The 20,210-nt window shown below is 40.7% G+C and overlaps 1 protein-coding gene across 3 annotated transcripts in view; it reads right to left on the bottom strand.

Moving 5' to 3' along the window:
* The window catches only part of LOC132807529 (testis development-related protein-like), a 65,689-nt gene that overhangs the window by 13,846 nt on the left and 31,633 nt on the right, over window positions 1-20,210 (bottom strand). For all 3 annotated transcript variants that reach the window (XM_060821648.1, XM_060821646.1, XM_060821642.1), the window contains one exon: window positions 16,406-16,500. In XM_060821648.1, the coding sequence (XP_060677631.1) occupies window positions 16,406-16,500 (95 nt within the window). The remainder of the gene's footprint in view (window positions 1-16,405; window positions 16,501-20,210) is intronic.

Here is a 20,210-nt window from a genome sequence, read left to right as displayed (position 1 = left end):
AGGAGGATTTAAACTAGTAAGGTGGTGGGGTGGGACCCAGGGAGATAGTGAAGAAAGAGATCAACCTGAGACTGGTACAGTTGAGAACAGAAGAGAGTCAAACAGTCAGGGCAGGCAGGGACAAGGTAGGACTAATAAATTAAACAGCATTTATTTCAATGCAAGGGGCCTAACAGGGAAGGCAGATGAACTCGGGGCATGGTTAGGAACATGGGACTGGGATATCATAGCAATTACAGAAACATGGCTCAGGGATGGGCAGGACTGGCAACTTAATGTTCCAGGATACAAATGCTCCAAGATGCTGGGTAGAAAGGGAGGCAAGACAGGAGAGGGGAGTGTCATTTTTGATAAGGGATAGCATTACAGCTGTGCTGAGGGAGGATATTCCTGAAAACACATCCAGGGAAGTTATTTGGGTGGAATTGAGAAATAAGAAAGGGATGATTACCTTATTGAGATTGTATTATAGTCAGAGGGAAATTGAGAAATAAACTTGTAAGGAGATCTCAGTTATCTGTAAGAATAATAAAGGTGGTTATGGTAGAGGATTTTAACTTTCCAAACATAGAATGGGACTGCCATAGTGTTAAGGGTTTAGATGGAGAGAAATATGTTAGGTGTGTACAAGAACATTTTCTGATTCAGTATGTGGATGTACCTACTAAAGAAGGTGCAAAAATAAGGCAGGGGATGTGACTGAGATGTCAATGGGGGAACACTTTGGGGCCAGCGCTCATAATTGTATTAGATTTAAAATAGTGATGAAAAAGGAGAGACTAGATCTAAAAGTTGAAGTTCTAACTTGAACCAATTTTGACGGTATTAGAGATTAGATTAGATTCCTGATAGTGTGGAAACAGACCCTTTGACCCAACCAGTTCACATCGGCCCTCCAAAGAGTAACCCACCCAGACCAATTTCTCTCTGACTAATGCATCTAACACTCTGGGCTACTTAGCATGGTTAATTCACCTAACTTGCACATCTTTGGACTGTGGGGGGATACAGGAGCACCTGGAGGAAACCCACACAGACACAGGGAGAATATGCAAACTCCACACAGTCAGTTGCCCTCAGCTGGAATTGAAACTGGGATCTTAGTGCTGTGAGGCAGCAGTGCTAACCACTGAGCCACTGTGCTGTGCAAATTCTTGCCGCATTAGGCAAGGACTTTCAAAAGCTGATTGGGGACAGATGTTCACAGGTAAAGGGACGGCTGGAAAATGGGAAGCCTTCAGAAATGAGATAACGAGAATCCAGAGGAAGTATATTCCTGTTAGGGTGAAAGAAAAGGCTGATGGTGTAGGGAATGCTGGATGACTAAAGAAATTGAGGGTTTGGCTAAGAAAAAGAAGGAAGCATATGTATTGTATAGACAGGATAGATCGAGTGAATCCTGAGAAGAGTATAAAAGGAAATAGGAGTACATTTAAGAGGGAAATCAGGAGGGCAAAAAGGGAACATGAGATAGCTTTGGCAAATAGAATTAAGGAGAAGCCAAAAGGGTTTTTACAAATACATTAAGGACAAAAGGGTAACTAGGGAGAGAATACGGCCCCTCAATGATCAGCAAGGCGGCCTTTATGTGGAGCCGCAGAAAATGGGGGAGATACTAAACGAGTATTTTACATCAGTATTTACTGTGGAAAAGGATATGGAAGCTATAGACTGTAGGGAAATATATGGTGACACATTACAAATGCCCACATTACAGAGGAGGAAATGCTGGATATCTTGAAATGCATAAAGTTGGATAAATCCCCATGACCCGATCTGTGGGAAGCTAGATAATTGATTGCTGGGGGTCTTGTTGAGATATTTTGATCATCGATAGTCACACGTGAGGTGCCGGAAGACTGGAGGTTGGCGAACGTAGTGCCACTGTTTAAAAAGGATGGTAAGAACAAGGCAGGGAACTATACACCAGTGAGCCTGAATTCGGTAGTGGGCAAGTTGTTGGAGGGAATCCTGAGGGACATGATTTACATGTATTTGGAAAGGCAAGATTTAGGGATAGTCAACATGGCTTTGTGCGTGGGAAATCATGTCTCACAAACTTGATTTGAGTTTTTTGTAGAAGTAACAAAGAGGATTCATGAGGGCAGAGTGGTAGATGTGATCTATATGGACTTCAGTAAAGCGTTCGACAAGGGTCTCCATGGGAGACTGGTCAGCAAGGTTAGATCTCACGGAATACAGGGAGAACTAGCCATTTGGATACAGAACTGGCTCAAAGGTAGAAGACAAAGGGTGGTGGTGGAGGGTTGTTTTTCAGACTGGAGGCTTGTAACCAGTGGAGTGATACGAGATTTGGTGCTGAGTCCACTACCTTGCCTCATTTATATAAATGATTTGGATGTGAGCATAAGAGGTACAGTTAGTAAGTTTGCTAATGACACCAAAATTGGAAGTGTAAAGGACAGCGAAGAGGGTTACCTCAGATTACAACAGGATCTTGATCAGATGGGGCAATGGGCTAAGAAGTGGCAGATAGAGTTTAATTTAGATAATGGTAAGGTCCTAGGGAGTGTTGCTGAACAAAGAGACCTTGGAGTGCAGGTTCATAGCTCCTTGAAAGTGGAGTCATGGGTAGATAGGATAGTGAAGACGACATTTGATATGCTTTCCTTTATTGGTCAGAGTATTGAGTATAGGAGATGGGGGGTCATGTTGCAGCTGTACAGGACATTGGTTAGGCCACTGTTGGAATGTTGCGTGCAATTCTGGTCTCCTTCCTATTGGAAAGATGTTGTGAAACTTGAAAGGGTTCAGAAAAGATTTACAAGGATGTTGCCAGGGTTGGAGGATTTGAGCTATAGGGTGAGGCTAAACAGGCTGGGGCTGTTTTCCCTAGAGCGTCGGAGGCTGAGGGGTGACCTTACAGAGATTTACAAAATTATGGATAGGGTAAATAGACAAAGTCTTTTCCCTGGGATCAGGGAATCCAGAAGTAGAAGGCATAGGTTTAGGGTGAGAGGTGAAAGATATAAAAGGGACCTAAGGGGCAACTTTTTCAAACAGAGGGTGGTACGTGTATGGAATGAGCTGCCAGAGGATGTGGTGGAGGCTGGTACAACTGCAATATTTAAGAGGCATTTGGATGGGTATATGAATAGGAAGGGTTTGGAGGGATATGGGCCGGGTGCTGGCAGGTGGGACTAGATTAGGTTGGGATATCTGGTCGGCATGGACCGAAATGTCTGTTTCCGTCCTGTACATCTTTATGACTCTAAGTTAACATGAAGGGATGAGAGAGGATAGCTAGCTAGATACAAACAAACAACACAAACCGTTTATACTAATACAATTAACACAATTTATATTAATAGAAATATTAATATATTCTTACTGACATGTCTGTTGCAGAGAAGTATTAGGTACTAATTTACTCAGTTAATAAACTATAAAATGATTAATAGTGGCATAGAGAAAAAGATGAGGAAGGATATGCTGAACCTTCAAAAGGCACTAAATAGATCTCAGTTGGAATATGTGTACTGTTCTGGCTACCACTCTTTGGGAAAGACATGAACAATTTGGAATGGGAGTACAGAAGATTTTTTCAGAATGATTCCAGGGATGAGTAGCTTAGATGGTTGACAGTTTTCAGAAGTTGGAACTGTTTTTCTTGCAAAGTTAGAAAACACAACACCAGGTTATCGTCCAACAGATTTATTTGGAAGAACTAGCTTTCGGTAACAAGCTCTGAAAGTTAGTGCTTCGGAATAAACCTCGTGGACTATAATCTGGTGTTGTTTCACTTTGTCCACCCCAGTCCAACACCAGCACCTCCTCAACATTTCTTATAGATGAGAAAGCTGAGGGGAGATTGAGTAAGTGCAGATTTACATTAATTTTCAAAAGAAGAAAATGTGATGCAATAGGAAAAAGAACTTTTTCACACAGTGAGTGGTTTGGGTCTGGAATGTACTGCCAGCAAGCGTGGTGAAGACAGGTTCAAGTGAATCACTCAATTAGATGATTATTTGCATAGAAACCATGCGCAGTGCGAAAAGGCAGGAGGTTAAAATTCATCAGGACAGTTGATGCTGTCACGTTAGACTGAATGGTCATCTTCAACACTAACAATTCTGTGACATGAGGATGCCAAGATTTGGTTGACACCTCTGTGTTCTTGAACTATCAGGATTCTGGATGGCCCATGGACTAGCTTTCAATGAGCCCACATAATTTAAGGAAATGACTCCAATACCAGGAATTTAACTAGCAATCTTTATCCTGCAGATTAACCATTATATAAAAAAAAGCATAAGAAAAGCAAAGCATTAGTAAAGTGCTTCCCTCATTACATACACAATTGGTTAAACAGAATTCAACAAAGCTATATTTGTCAGTGAATATTGTTAAAATTGACAACCAGCTTCTGTATCATATAATGGAAACTTAATGCTGATGGGATAATAAGAAAGCTTTTTTTTAACATTTGTGTATCAGTGTTTTGATATCTTTACTATCCAGATAATAAAACAGGGAATACAAATACAGTTAAATGATGTAGAAGATGATGTTAAAAGCTCTGTATGGCCTTTGTTCACAGGGTAATGGAGAAATTGTAGAACCTACATCAGAGAAACAGTGAATAACCAGCATAAACTATGAACTAAAAGACAAACTGAGCAGATGGGAGATTAAGATGCAAGCATCTGTAAAGCTATACTTACGAGATACAATTTACAAATGACAGAGTAGTTGGACAGGACTGACATTAATAAGCAAATGCCTCACAACATTTTTATCTATTCTTCTGAAGTTCTGTTTTAGCAAAATCTGGCCTCTCCCCAAGTTTTGAGGTGTAAGAGAAGAAAGCATTACATGCACAGCCACTCCCTCTGCTACAGTACTCAGAAAATACCAACAAGACATGAAGGCTGGTGAGGCTATCACAGCTCCAAGGTCAACAACAGTCAAAACACAACTGATCTCCAGAAAAAAGGGCTTGTTTGATTAATTAGAAATAGATCCAGATTAAAAGCTGTAAAGCTGAGAGCACAAATACAATGGAACTTATATTATTCATCATAATGGAGGTGAGACACCCCATACTTTAGTAGATGAAGGAAACATTAGTTAATCATGGGTTCCCATATTGCACTATTGATTGATTACTGCATCAGTATTTAATTGCTCTCCCATCTGTCAGACTCAGCCCTCTCCAGCACCAGCCTCCATTCTTTCTGCTGGCAACAATTGACTGGCACTAGAATAGCTGAATCGCTCGCTTACGTTCCTACATTGGAGCAGTCCACAACTGAAGCCACCAGAACTGCTACAGACATAGGAGAGCTGACCAAACCTCTATCCTATCTGTGGGGATGCTTAGTTACAGAGGGGAATGCTTACCCAAGACAGAAAATTGTGGATCTAAGTCTCTCTCTACAACTTGAGTTCAAAGGTCTAAGCTGACGCTCCAGTTTGGAACTGAGGAGATGCACATTGAGATATCTGGTGGTCATGAAAGGGACATGTAAATGTAAATCTTTCTTTCCTGAATTTGTCAGTTCCAGTGTTCTATCAGCAGTTTGTAGAGTTTTGATTTTGGCAGCATTTTAGTGTGAAGCCTTTCTGCTTTTATGCAATGCTGTACCAGGGAGGTTGAGGAATATTGGCTAAGCTGAGCTATTAATTCCATCCACATTTAGCTGTGCTGCCTTTATCAATGAAGGACAAAAGTCAGTACCTCAAATAGGTCTTACTTACCTGACATGCTTAAGTGATTGTCAAGTTGAACACTGATAACGCCGAAAGAGAAAGTAACTTAACTAATCATAGAATCCCTACAATGCAAAAGGAGGCTGTTCAGCCTATTGCATCTGCACCAACCCTCAAAGCCAGCCCCCATCTTATCACTGTAACCCTGCATTTCCCATGGCTAATCCACCTAGCCTGCACATCCCTGGACACTATAGACAATTTAACATGGTCAATCCAGTTACCCTGCACATCTTTGGACTGTAGGAAGAAACCAGAAAATCCAGGGGAAACCCACACAAGAACATGCAAACTCCACACAGACAGTCATCCAAGGCTGGACTTGAACCTGGGTCCCAGCAGTGCTAACCACAGACATTAATGCTGCTCATTATACTTCCAGTAGCACACAGTACCTCCTGAAAGTGGCTAAATTGAATTTAGCTCCATCTTCAAAACTATAATTCCAAACAAACTTATGTCCAAACTCCTAGACTCAGGACTCTGCTCTGCCCTCTCCAACTGGATGCTCAATTTTCTGACCAGACCACAATCAACAAGGAAAGGCTGCTTCACCTTGTCCACAATAATCTTCAACAATGGTGTCCTGCAAGCTGCATACTCAGTCCCTTAGCTGTACTCCATATACACTGTGTGACCAATTTCAGCTCTAACTCCATTAACAAATTTGCTGATGACACCATTGTAATAGGTCGGATCTCAAACAATGTCAAGATGGTGTACAGGGAAGTGGTAGAGAGTTAGTGGCATGGTGAGAAGACAGTGATTTCTCCCTCAATGTTAGCGAAGAGGAGTTGGTCATTGAATTCAGGAAGCAGACTAGACCTGATGTACTTATGTCTGAATAACACGCAAAACAATATTTGTCACTGTGTCTTGGTACATGTGACAATGATAAATCAAATCAAAATCAAAATCAAAATATCAAATTGGATCAGGAAAGACTACTTGCATTTTCTAGACGTGACAGTGAGGAACTTTTTGAAAGAATTATCAACCGTACTATTACGGGAGACTAATACTCTATGCTAATTGGAAGTACTAGAAAAACATTGAGCAGCTCTTAGAACACTAAAATGACTCCAACCAAAGTTTTGAAAGCTCTCAATCCGGGTCTCACAATGTGGTTTCCCAACAGGTGGAATTTACATCACAGGTGATAGGATAGGACTGTCTGAAGAAGTCTCATATGGCTTGAGTTCTTTATACTCAGTGGTCAACCAGGACTGCTCTCCCAAATGATATGGTCATATTCATATCAACATGCATTCAAAGCAATTTTATATTAATGCAGAAGTAAGTGACAATATAACTGCATGCTTCAGGACACATGAAAAATTCTATCAGCCTATTTAAAGAACATTTCATTCTATCATTCGAGAATATATTTATTACTTAACAATTCAACAAAGCTTTTTCTACTCAACCATTCAACCAGAGGTTCTCTTATGAATTCAAGGTCGTGGGGCAGCTTGAACAAAAGCAGTTATTTTGTTTTTGAAAATTCATAAATCAAAATGTTAGGACCAAGTGGCCAATGAGATTCTTGATTGGGGTTGTTAATGTGGGCCAATTAGGAAAGCCTGGGATGACTAATATAACCAGGAGAGGGATTTGAGGTTTGCCCTCATCTCCCAGTAAACTGGTTGAACAGTAGGGCTTGGGGTCTGGCTTTGCTGCTCCTCTCCCTTGTAAAATTGCTGTCTCTTGTGTACAGCTGTGAATGTTTTTATTGTAAACTGTTTTGTAATTTGTTTAATAAAATATTACAACCAGGAGAGGGATTTGAGATTTATCCTCATTTCCCCAAAAACTGGTTGAATAATGGGATTTAGGGTTTGGCTTTGCCACTCCTCTCCCTTGTAAATTGCTCTTTCACTGTATACAGCTATTAAATGTTAATGTTTGTAAACTGTACTGTTTAATATAATAAAAAGGAAAAATATAAAAAGAAAAAAAAACAGGAGAAAGGGCCTTCTTGGTTGGCAGTGGTAGTGTCCCAACCCCTTGACTGACAGACCTGGGTTCAAGCCCCACCTGCTCCAGAAATGCATAACAACATGTCTGAACAGGTTGATTAGGAAAAACAGGTTACATTTTATATAAATATACATACACATACATGCAGGTTGACAACCCTTTATTCGAAATCCGAAAAGCTCCAAAGTCCAAAGATTTTTTTGTGAAGTTTTTTTCTCATTAATAAGGTTGTTTGGCATGCAAACACTTAACCCAAGTTGACACCCCATCCATGCATGTCACTCAGATGTGACATGGGGCGGGTGGCCCAGCAATGGCAGGCCTCGATTCTGTCTCAGGGCCCGTTTTACTGAGTGAGTTTGCTCCTCTGGTAAGATTTTTTAACATTTCACCATAAAACTGAATATTCTGAAATCTGAAAATTCTGAATTCCGAAAACCAGCTAGTCCCAAGCATTTCAGATAAAGGATTGTGTACTGTATATATAAAACCAGGATATTCGAACCTCTTCAGCTGAGGACTGACTCTGAGCTAGCTGTGCACTAGTAAGGGCTGACTTGGTGATGGGACCTGGCCTCTGTGCAGTTATTTCATCGCACATCAGGCTTAATGGCTTTTATTTTTACAGAGCAGCACTGTCCATATAGCCCAAAACGTTGATTTTCCTGCTCCTCAGATGCTGCCTGACCTGCTTAGCATTTCCAGCATCACTCTAATCTAGACGCTGATTTCCAGCATTTGCAGTCCTCACTTTTGCCTATATGTGCGAATCTTCAGGAAGAAGGGCTCCTGACCGAAACGTCGATTCTCCTCCTCCTCCTTGGATGCTGTCTGACCTGCTGTGCTTTTCCACCAACACATTTTCAGCTCTGATCTCCAGCATCCGCAGTCCTCACTTTCTCCTATATGTGCGAATGTCAGGAATCAAACTTAAATTCTCACTCTGGCTTTAAGCATTATTGAATTGTTTCCGGATGTCACTATGACATCGATCATATTAAAATGAGAAACTTAAACTTCTAAACAGAAAATGTTGCTGTTGGCCATGTCTTATGATCTTATTCTGGTTAAATTATTGGTGAAAACGTATTTTATCCATTTGGTGCAAAAACAGACTTCCAGCCAGTGAACGTGACAATGAAGGACCAGGCAAACTAAACATTCTGCACCGACTGCCACTGATTTTGACTTTGCATTGATGAATATTGTTGATGTATTTGGAAATTCACGTTGCCAGATTTAGCAAGGAGGTTTTGCCCAAAACATGGGTTTTCCTGCTCCTCGGATGGTGCCTGACCTGCTGTGCTTTTCCAGCACCACTCTCGACTCTGACCTCCGGCATCTGCAGTCCTCATTTTCTTCTGGTTGATTTGAACCATTAGCGGACACTGGCTTAAACCTCACTGGATAGCTGTGTCTAATTCTGGCCACCACACTTTAGAAACGACAAAGGGTTTGAGGAGGATGCAGAAAAGTTCTACGAGAATGCAGTTACACAGATGGATTGGAGAAACTGGAGTTGGTGACTTTAAAGAAGAGATGGTTGAGAGGAGAACTGATTGAGGTGTGCAATATCTCGAGGGATCAACACAATCAATAGAAACCATTCCCATTGACTAGTAAGGTTAACGAACAAATCTTCTCTTAACAGCAATATGGACTTACCCAACATCAAGTGGATTGCAGCACTTCCAGAAGACATCTCAGCATAACCTTCTCAAAAACAACTCATGATGAGCAATTAACACCGGCCCAACTGGCCCAACCAACCAATCCCACAAATTAAAGAAAAGAAACAAAGGCACAGATTTAAAATAATTGATTAAAGAATCATAGGCAACACAAAAAAAAGTAAGTGTTTATAATCTCCCGAGACAAGTGGAGACAAATTCAGACGTAGCATTTTAAAGTGAATTGCGTGTGTATCTGAAGAGAAAAACACTTACTGGGCTCTGAGGCAAGAGTCGAGGAGTAGGCGGAGCTAAATTGCTGTTGGAGAGGGTCACATGATCCAATGGACCCAATAGGATTAAAAAATGCTCAGTGGTTAGAAAATTGTGAAACTCGCACATTAGGAGCACAGGCTCAGTTTGGGGCCAATTTAATCCTAACCTGCTTAACAGGAAGCTACCTGGATCAGGAGGAACATTGGTTTCACTGTGTGTCACTTGATTTCACTCTGCACTCTTCTTTTACACATGAGGAACAGAAGAGGGTAACTAGGAGGGTAACTGCCAATATCCACGTCAAACATTCAAGCCCAAGAGGGTGGCACAGTGGTTAGCATTGTTGCCTCACAGTGCCAGGAACCTGTGTGATTCCAGCCTCAGCTGACTGTCTGTGTGGAGTCCACACATCCTCCCCTTGTCTGCGTGGGCTTCCTCCGGCTTCGCCAGCTTCCTCCCACAATCCAAAGATGTGCAGGTTAGGTGAATTGGCCATGTTAAATTGCCCCAGTGTTCAAGGATGTGTAGGTTAGGTGCATTAGTCAGGGGTAAATGTAGGTACATTTAAATGGGTCTGGATGGGTTTCTCTTCAGAAGGTCAGAGTGCACTTGTTGAGCTGAAGGACCTGTTTCCAAACTATAGGGACTTTATTCTATAAGCTTCCAGTGCATCAGAATGAATACTTTTGGATTGCTTGTGAGGGGGCAGAGTCTTGATGAGGTTTTCCAGGGTTTGATTAAAAGTTGCATTATGGTCAATGGAAAGAATATAAAACGAGCATTCTAGCCAATGTCGAAGATTTCCCACACAGCAAAAGAAGACAAAATTACTCTTGCAATTTCAGAGCTTATTTATAGATTGTAATCTATAAATAACAAACTTCCAAAAGATCCTCACACAGACTTAGAGATAGTGATGTACCGCATGGAAACAGACCCTTTGGTCCAAATCGTCCATGCCGACCCGATATCCTAAATTAATCTAGTCCCATTTGCCAATCTCCCTATTCATATACCCATGCTGTAATTGTACCAGCCTCCACCACTTCCTCTGGCGGCTTATTCCATACATACACCATCCTTTGTGTGAAAAAGTTGCCCCTTAGGTCCCTTTTAAATCTTTCCCCTCTCACCCTAAACCTAGAATTCTACTCATCTTGGTTACAGAGCAGCCCGTAACTGGGAATGATTTGTTCTGGACTGATATATGGACATGGATTGGATTGGACTCAGCACTAGTGCCAATAATTCAAGCACAATTATTACTTCTAAAGTACAACAGGCTTATGAGCATGTCTGAATGCCAGTCCCTGAAGATAAGTCAAATCCAAGCTGAAAAGATGATGGAACAGATGCGTAAAACTGTGAAGGAACTTTTTTTTGTTCCTCTAGCTTGTTCTCCTGTTTGTTAAGGAAGGTCTATGAAACTCACCATTAACAGCCAAATGAGGAAGATCTTCCATTTCCCATAGAAAGGACTTGAATACAGGAGTACAAGGGTGGAGAAGTCTTGCTTCAATTGTATAGGAGTGTGTTACATGGGAAATATTATGTGTAGTTTTGGTGTCTATCTCATTAAAGCTACTATTGCCATACAGCAAGAGTAACAAAAGGTTTACCTGACTTGTCCCTGGGATGGAGGAACTGTCTGATGAAGAGAGATTTGGAAAACTGGTGCTGCATTCTGTAGATTTTCCAAGAATGAGGGATGATCTCATTGAAACCTACAAAATACTTAGGGTATAGACAGGGTAGATGCAGATGTTTCCCCTGGTTGGAGTGAGTGAAACCAGGCAATGCAATTAAAAAAATACAAGTGGGTACCACCAATATTCCTTCTATATTGTTTTGTACATGCTGATTGATAGGTCACTGCACTGATGTCCGGTTTTGGAATTCATTGTATGCACAAATCTCGGAGATCTGTGTGCCAAAGAAAAACTAGGGAGAGTACTGAATGCCACTTGGTTCTGAGATATGGAGAAATTATTCTACTCAGAGGGTTGTGAGCATTTGGAATTGTCTACCCCAGAAGGCTGTGGAGACTCAGTCTTTGACTATATTTAAGGTAGAGGTTGATGGGTTGCTGATTACCATTGGCATGCAAATGTATGGAGATGGGGTGAATAAAAGGTACTGAAGTGTCTATTCATCTATGACCATACTGAATGGTGAGGGAGTCTGATGAGCTGAATGGGTTTAGATCAGAGTGGTGCTGGAAAAGCACAGCAGGTCAGGCAGCATCCGAAGAGCAGGAAAATCGATGTTTCGGGCAAAAGCCCTTCATCAGGAATAGAGTCAGGAAGCCTCCAGAATGGAGTGATGAGCTGAATGGCTTACTCCAGATTCCTGTGCCTAGGCATCAAGGATCACCAAGCCTGAAAACACCAAGGTAAAGTAGTCTTCCTCAGACTGTTTCCTTCTATGCAGTCCATCCAATCTAATTCATTATAGTGTAGAAATTGGGTTCCAGCAACTCAATACTCAATATGCTGTGATGCTGCATTATGCATGAGCCAGTGGGACCGTCCAATCAATTTTGCTGGCCATCAGCAAGTTAAACACTACTTCATTTCATTATACAAATTGTGCAGTTGTATTAATAAATATTAATACAAATGTTACTATCTCAGAACTCCCAAAGTAACACTTGAGTAATTTCCTGAAACCATTTGGACAATGAAGTACTATCTTGTTACTGGCTTAGGGCAGAATTCAAAATAGTTTCCATTAATAAAAGCTTGACATTGCAATATAAAGGAAATTGTTTGATTTTCATGAAGAAAACTGGTACTTCAGCAAAATGTGCAGAAAAGGAGGACTGGATAACTTAGAAATCTTAGGACCTGGAAGATACGCCTGTATAGCTAGGATATAGTCAGACTGGCATAGGACTGGTCACCAAGGGTTGAGCTACAGATGTCATACACATATTAGCCAATGTTCAATTATGCACTTAGTTAAGGAGTATCACAAGTGCAACTAGTGGACTTGTCCTCCGTTATCACCAGACCTTCTTACAAGATGCCAGGTACATTCATGGTAGCTGTGGACAAGTCCAATATATTGATGTGTGCAACCTTGTATGAAAGGATTTAACAGATATTCAGTTCACCAAGAGGCATGTTGCAACTCCAAGGAACACCTGTTACACAGCCTTAACATGGCTTTGTGCTTGGGAAATCATGTCTCACAACTTGATTGAGTTTTTTGAAGAAGTAACAAAGAAGATTGATCAGGGCAGAGCAGCAGATGTGATCTATATGGACTTCAGTAAGGCATTCGATAAGGTCCCCCATGGGAGGCTGTTTTGCAAGGTTAGATCTCATGGAATAAAGGGAGAACTAGCCATTTGGATAAAGAACTGGCTCAAAGGTAGAAGACAGAGGGTGATGGTGGAGGGTTGTTTTTCAGACTGGAGGCCTGTGACCAGTGGAGTGCCACAAGGATCGGTGCTGGGTCCTTTAATTTTTGTCATTTACATAAATGATTTATATGCGAGCATAAGAGGTACAGTTAGTAAGTTTGCAGATGACACCAAAATTGGAGGTATAGTGGACAGCGAAGAGGGTTACCTCAGATTACAACAGGATCTGGACCTGATGTGCCAATGGGCTGACAAGTGGCAGATGGAGTTTAATTCAGATAATGCAAGTATTGAGTACAGGAGTTGGGAGGTCATGTTGCGGCTGTACAGGACATTAGTTAGGCCACTGTTGGAATATTGCATGCAATTCTGGTCTCCTTCCTATCGGAAAGATGTTGTGAAACTTGAAAGGGTTCAGAAAAGATTTACAAGGATGTTGCCAGCGTTGGAGGATTTGAGCTATAGAGAGAGGCTGAATAGGCTGGGGCTGTTTTCCCTGAAGCGTTGGAGGCTGAGGGGTGACCTTATCGAGGTTTACAAAATTATGAGCGGCATGGATAGGATAAATTGACAAAGTCTTTTCCCTGTGTTCAGGGAGTCCAGAACTAGAGGGCATGGGTTTAGAGTGAGAGGGGAAAGATATAAAAGAGACCTACGGGACAACATTTTCATGCAGAGGGTGGTACGTGTATGGAATGAGCTACCAGAGGATGTGGTGGAGGCTGGTACAATTGCAACATTTAAGAGGCATTTGGATGGGTATGTGAATAGGAAGGGTTTGAAGGGATATGGGCCGGGTGCTGGCAGGTGCGATTAGATTGGGTTTGGATATCTGGTTGGCATGGACAGGTTGGACCGAAGGGACTGTTTCCATGCTGTACATCTCTATGACTCTCTGGCTCCTGTGTCAAAACTTCGAAGGTCAGAGGAACTTCCACTTGGAAATATTATTCCGCTGCTATAAAGTGTCAAATTTGGATCAAATGTAGTACTCTTTTTGAGTCAGGTAGCTGTGCATTCATTTCCCACTTAAAATTGAAAGAATAATTCAATTGGGCTATATAGTGAAACACCGAGAAGGAATTTTCGTTAACCATCCTGGAATAAGACTTGAACCCAGAGCTTCTGACTTTAAATGATAGCCTTGGTTTCTATATTAACTTCATCATACCTTCACTTACTGTGAAATGTGACCAACACAATGGGTTTGAGAGTGAAATATTAAATTCCAAAGTCCCAGGAGAGATCTATTTCTGATTAAATATAAAACCTAGCAGTAAGTAGTATCATGATAAGAGATAACAACTATTGAATTTGTGACTATCTAGATAGAAAAGTGCCACTCCAAAACCCTGATATTGCAAATGGTCCAATTCCCATTATTTCAGACAGATTCATTTGGGTGGGGAAGGAGTGGAGATATGCACCATCAGTACAGTTTCTGGACTTCAATGTTTTTACTGAAGTTCAGTTTAACTTGGTTACAAATCATGACCTGAATGCTCACATTGGTTACCACCAGATTATGAGAAGCTTTCCATTTTAGAACTGAAGGTTAGTACTGTAAAGGAGACCTAAAAGTTGTTATCCATGTGGAAACTTTTGCTTTTTTGGTATCAGTGGAGGAAACCATTTACAACCAACAGCACAGGATGAAGCAAATATATAAATGTTTGGACGTCAATAGGACAATTACATTGATATTCACATATTTTGAGATATTAATAAATCTCATACTAGAAATCTATGGACTAAGAAAATGATCATGATAACATTTCAGGAAATTTGAAGTTTAATCAGCACTTTATCCAAATATATATGAAAATTTTAAATAGCATGATCTGGACAACAATAACAGTTACACTCTGCTTCAGTCACTATGAATGTGTATAGAATTCTGAAATATCCATGTCATTTTTTTATTATGTAAGCTTACATGTTAAACACAATATGAAAATTTATGGCTTCAGCATAGTTGAGAAACTAAAAATTATGAAAGGTTGTATGGGTCAGACATAAGTACAGCATCATCCTTTGTCATTCTATACAAAATTTTATTATGTACTGCAATTAATTCAAAGTGTTGGTGGAGTTTAACATTTTTATTATGTATGGTAATTATAGTTGGGGCAGCATGGTGGCTCAGTGGTTAGCACTGTTGCCTCACAGTGCCAGGGACCCGGGTTTGATTCCAGTCTCTGGTGGTTGTCTGTGTGGAGTTTGCACACTCTCCCCTGTCTGTATGTGTTTCCTCTGAGTGCTCTGGTTTCCTTTGGGTGCTCCGGTTTCCTCCCACAGTCCAAAGATGTGCAGATTAGGTGAAGTAACTGTGCTAAATTGCCTATGGTGTTCACGGATGTGTAGGTTAGGTGCATTAGTTGGTAGTAAAATATAGGGTAGGAGGAATGGGGCTGGGTGGGTTACTCTTCGGAGTGTCAATGTGGACTTGTTGTGCCAAAGGGCCTGTTGCCATACTGTATGGGATTCTATGACTCAAAACATCAACATAATGAATGTTATTGATCAGCTGGCAATTTTGATAGGGTGATGAGAGCAATATTGTTCTGCATTTAATAGCTATTTTCAGAAAGTTTCAGGGTGACGGAGGAAGATCAATGTGACTAGCATTATGGCTACAGTCAGGATATTTGATTTCCAGGTGGTATTCAGTGTGGCTGGTGTTATTGGTGAGCAATATTGTGGAGGAGGAGATGGATGCATAGCGTTGGAATTATTTATGGGTGATGCTGTGGTTTGTTCAAAGTAGTAATCACAGGCTTGAATCAACAGACAGGGAAACACTAATATAGAGAATAAAAATATGTTGCTATGACATTCGACATTCCCCTTGGGTGTCTCCATATCTCAAGGTGTGAAGTTTCATAATTGCAGACACTGACTGCTAACTGTAACTTCACAACAAGAAAAGCAAATCAGAGAAAATGGATACAATAAGAATTTGGTATAAATGGAGAGAAATGCAGTCACAAAGTTGTAAAGGATCAGGGATGATCAGAATTGAGATCTGGAGCTAGATATGGGGAAGATTATTGATTTGTATCTGCAAATGAGAGAGTTCCTTTACTTTTTAATTTCAAGATGTTGTAATTATTTTCTATATTTAAATAAGTGATGAAACTCTCTCACCTACAGATACAAATCATTTGTCTCCCCATCGCTAGCTCCAGTTCTCAATTTTTATCATCCCTAATCCTTTCCAACTTTGTTACTGCATTGCTCTCTTTTTGTAGCAAATTCTTATTGTATCCATTTTCTCTGATTTGCTGAAATCAATGATAACCGTTTTAATTAATTCATCTAATCATTTAGAAAGCCATAATTGTTTTCAATCCCCACATGAAATAGTGAAACTACTTACCATTTAGGTTCACTGTCAGTCAGCAGTTTGTGCTCATCATCTTTGTTGAAAAGTGAGGTGACTTCTTTCCAACCTTTTAGACTTGCTCCTTGAACCTAAATGAAGGAAAAAAAAATATTAATGCAGTTATGACTCGTACACAAAAATGTGTTCGGGCAGAAATCATGCCTGGATTCTATTGATGGACTCTGTTGATAAATGCAGGTCTAGCATGGAACAGCCAGTCAGATCAAAGTAGCCCCTGTGTTGAGTGGACTCCTGCTCTGGGTTGTAAGCTGACTTCAGCCTGATCAACAGTAAAGATGTTGGAATTGATGGTTTTGGAAGGAAGTCAAAATATTCTCACGTTCCTGCACCTCAATACTAACTACTGAATCATTCTAGAATAAACATGAGGTATACTGGTTGGATAAGCTTCAGGAGAGAGCCTAAACTCCTAGCTCATCTGGGCTATAAGTAACTGCTGTGAGGCAGCAGTGCTGACCACTGTGCCACTGTGTGGGTGGCACGGTGGTTAGCACTGTTGCCTCACAGCGCCAGAGACCCGGGTTCAATTCCCACCTCAGGCAACTCTCCGTGTAGAGTTTGCATATTCTTCCCGTGTCTGCGTGGGTTTCCTCCGGGTGCTCTGGTTTCCTCCCACAGTGCAAAAATGTGCAGGTTAGGTGAATTGGCCATGCTAAATTGCCTGTAGTATTAGGTGAAGGGGTAAATGTAGGGGAATAGGTCTGGGTGGGTTACGCTTCGGCGGGTCGGTGTGGACTTGTTGGGCCGAAGGGCCTGTTTCCACACTGTAAGTAATCTAATCTAACTCCACTCTTACACAATAATGTTGATAATGCTATGATTTTAGGAGGTGTATTTTTTTTTAATGAAGGTTAAGATCAAGCAGTCTGCTTCTAAGCCCATAAAGTAAACAACTTGTGAGGCCTTGGGGTTCTTTTCCAAATTTGGAACAATAGAAGCAGCCTGATGGGTGGGGTCACATTCCCACAGAAACAGGTTTTTTTTAGTTTTAGTCTTTCAGTAGCAGTTGCTGGGGATTTGAAGCTGGATTAGGAAGCTACAGTACACCTCTCCCTTCTACTTTTTCACTGTTTTGTCTTGAAATGAATCCTCCTCAACTGGAGAATTGCAATGTGAGACAACCTATTTTACTGAATTTGCCTTTGCCAAGGGTGTTTTTTTTTAAAAAGTCTTCACAAGATGAGGGCATTGCTGACAAGGGCAGCACTTATTTGCCCAGAGGGCAGTTAAGTGTCAACCACACTGCTGTGGGTCTAGAGTCACATGTAGTCCAGACTAGGTAGAGACAGAAGTTTCCTTCCCTAAAGGACAGCAGTAAACCAAATGGATTTTTCCAACAATCAGCCATGGATTCATGGTCATTATTGGTCACCTATTTCCAGAATTTTATTGAATTCAAATTCCACCACCTGCCATGGCAGGATTTGAACCTGGGCCCCCAGAACTTTAACTGGGTCTCTGGATTTAAAAGTCCAGTGCTGATATCCCTAGGCCATGTCTTTATGAGATGTTGCTATATTGGAACAGTCACTGTTTAGTAGTTAAACAATCTACAATTCTGTTAATTTGTTCAATAGCCTCAAGTTATTCCAATTTCTCCTTTCTTTTGCTGTATTTTAACTATAGCGTCTGAAGAAAGTGTGTTTTTCTTCAAGAATGGTAGTTTGACTAATCTAATTACATGTGGAATGCTAAGCCGGGCATTTGTCTTTGAAGTAAAAAAAGTTAGGGTCAAGACTGCCTTCTTAATATATTTTGAGAGGGTTTGGTCTGGTCCAGAACAACTTTGACTCTGACGAGACCTAGCAAGATAGAAATACAGATGTAAAAGTTGTGATGCTAGCGGAAGGAGGGAGAAGGCAGAAAGGGAAAAAGATCTACAAGAAGAAAGATTAAATACCTAAATATTTATGATGAAGAGTGGTAATGGATATAGCGAAAAAATAAGAAAATGTGAATTTCCCACAATGACTCCATTCTATTCTCCTGGTTTCAGAGTTCCCATCATAACTTCCAATGCTGCCACCTTTCATCACACTGCTTTTAAAATGTTCTCCTTTTCCCTCAGCTGAGGTTTCCCCACTTGGCATATTTGAATATGTCCAAGTGACCTCATGCTTCTCTGCTTTTACCCTTACCCCTCCCAAAACCACAAGGGTCCCCCTTGTCTTCAACTTCAATGCCACTCGCCTCTACATTTAATGGCTTATCCTTCACCCTTTCCATCAGCATGATGACACACTAATCACATTGTCCCCTTTCAGTATTCCCTATGGTCTGTCCCGTTTGCAACACCAGAGTCCAGAAGATCAGAAGACTATAAAAAAAGACACCGGACTAGGTCATTTGGTTCCTCAAGCCTACTCTGCCATTCATTCAATCAGATCATGGCTGACCTAGCATTTCTCACCTCCACTTTCTTGCCTTTTCTCCATAACCCTAGATACCCCAACTGATCAAGGATATACCTCAACTTTAAATATACATAAGGATCCTGCCCTCACAGCTCTCTGTGGTAAGGAGTTCCAAAAACTCTCACCGGAAATTCGTCATCTCAGTTTTAAATTGGCAGTCCCTAAAAATGTAAAGTGCTGAGCTTTCCCTCATTGTAGGAGTCACCAGGAGAAAGTGGTCATGAGCATCTGAGGATACTTGGCAGCTAAACAAAGAAGTTGTTTTTCTTTGCTGCAAAATCTCAAATCCAGGGAACAGATGAAAATAGAACAAAAGCAAAGTGCTCAATAGATATAATAACATAAAAATAGTGATATTGTTTGTCAGCAAGGGAATACATAACTAAATCTTACTGAAAAAGAGTATTCAATCACAATATTAAAACATCTAGAATTAAATGTTAATTCACATATTTACATGCAGAATTATATCACATTACCACATTTCACTGTCAGTACACTTCTTTATTGCACTGTGAATCAGAGATTCAACATGTACACACTGGATGCGAGTCCTCTGAAGGCTGTAAGCTTAACAAATTTGATTATATAATTGTCAATGAACAATGTGAAGCCTGAACCAGGAAAATACAAGATAAAGGAACAAATCCAATGTCAGAGTTGCCACATAAAGTGAAATAAACAGAGAATAAAGATTGAACTGACAGCGAGAGATAGGAGACAGACATTTGTGCAAATTTTTTTTTAAAAGTCTTTTAAGAAAAATTAAAATCTGAAGAAATGAGATTCTACATTCACAAGCATTCATTTTCAGAACCAAAGTAGTTGTTGGTAGTAATTAAAATTTACCACACTCTTAAAGGCTGCATACAATTGGCCACACCCAACTATTTCTGGTGGAGTCTGGATAGTGAGAGCGATTGGTTTAGCTAAATTTGTTAGGTGATTGGCTTGCGATACAGAGTGACACCAACAATTCACACACTAACTGAAGTTACCATGAAGAAATGCCCTTCACAACTTCTACCTTGCCCGAGAACAGTGACCCTCAGGTTAAACCACCACCAGTTGCCTATCCCTAATGAAAAAACAGCTCTATGGTCTGTTAAAACCATAGCAACTTAATCTTTATTGCTTTTAAACAAAAAAAAAGGTAGTTACTGAAAATCTGAGTCAAAATCAGAAAAACAGATCTTTCTGAAAGAGGGTCACCAGACCTGAAACATTATCTCAGGTTTTTCTCTCTACAGATGCCACTAGACCTGCTAAGTTCTCCAGCAATTTCTGTTTTGGTTACAGTTACTATTATTTGACAACTATGGGGGAAGCAGCGCAATGTGGACAGCATCTTTCGGATTCCCACA

This window comes from Hemiscyllium ocellatum, chromosome 3 (assembly GCF_020745735.1).
Source record: "Hemiscyllium ocellatum isolate sHemOce1 chromosome 3, sHemOce1.pat.X.cur, whole genome shotgun sequence".
NCBI classification, from domain to species: Eukaryota; Metazoa; Chordata; class Chondrichthyes; order Orectolobiformes; family Hemiscylliidae; genus Hemiscyllium; species Hemiscyllium ocellatum.
The sequence above is the reverse complement of the archived record's forward strand: the minus strand, read 5'-3'. Positions and strand labels throughout refer to the sequence as shown.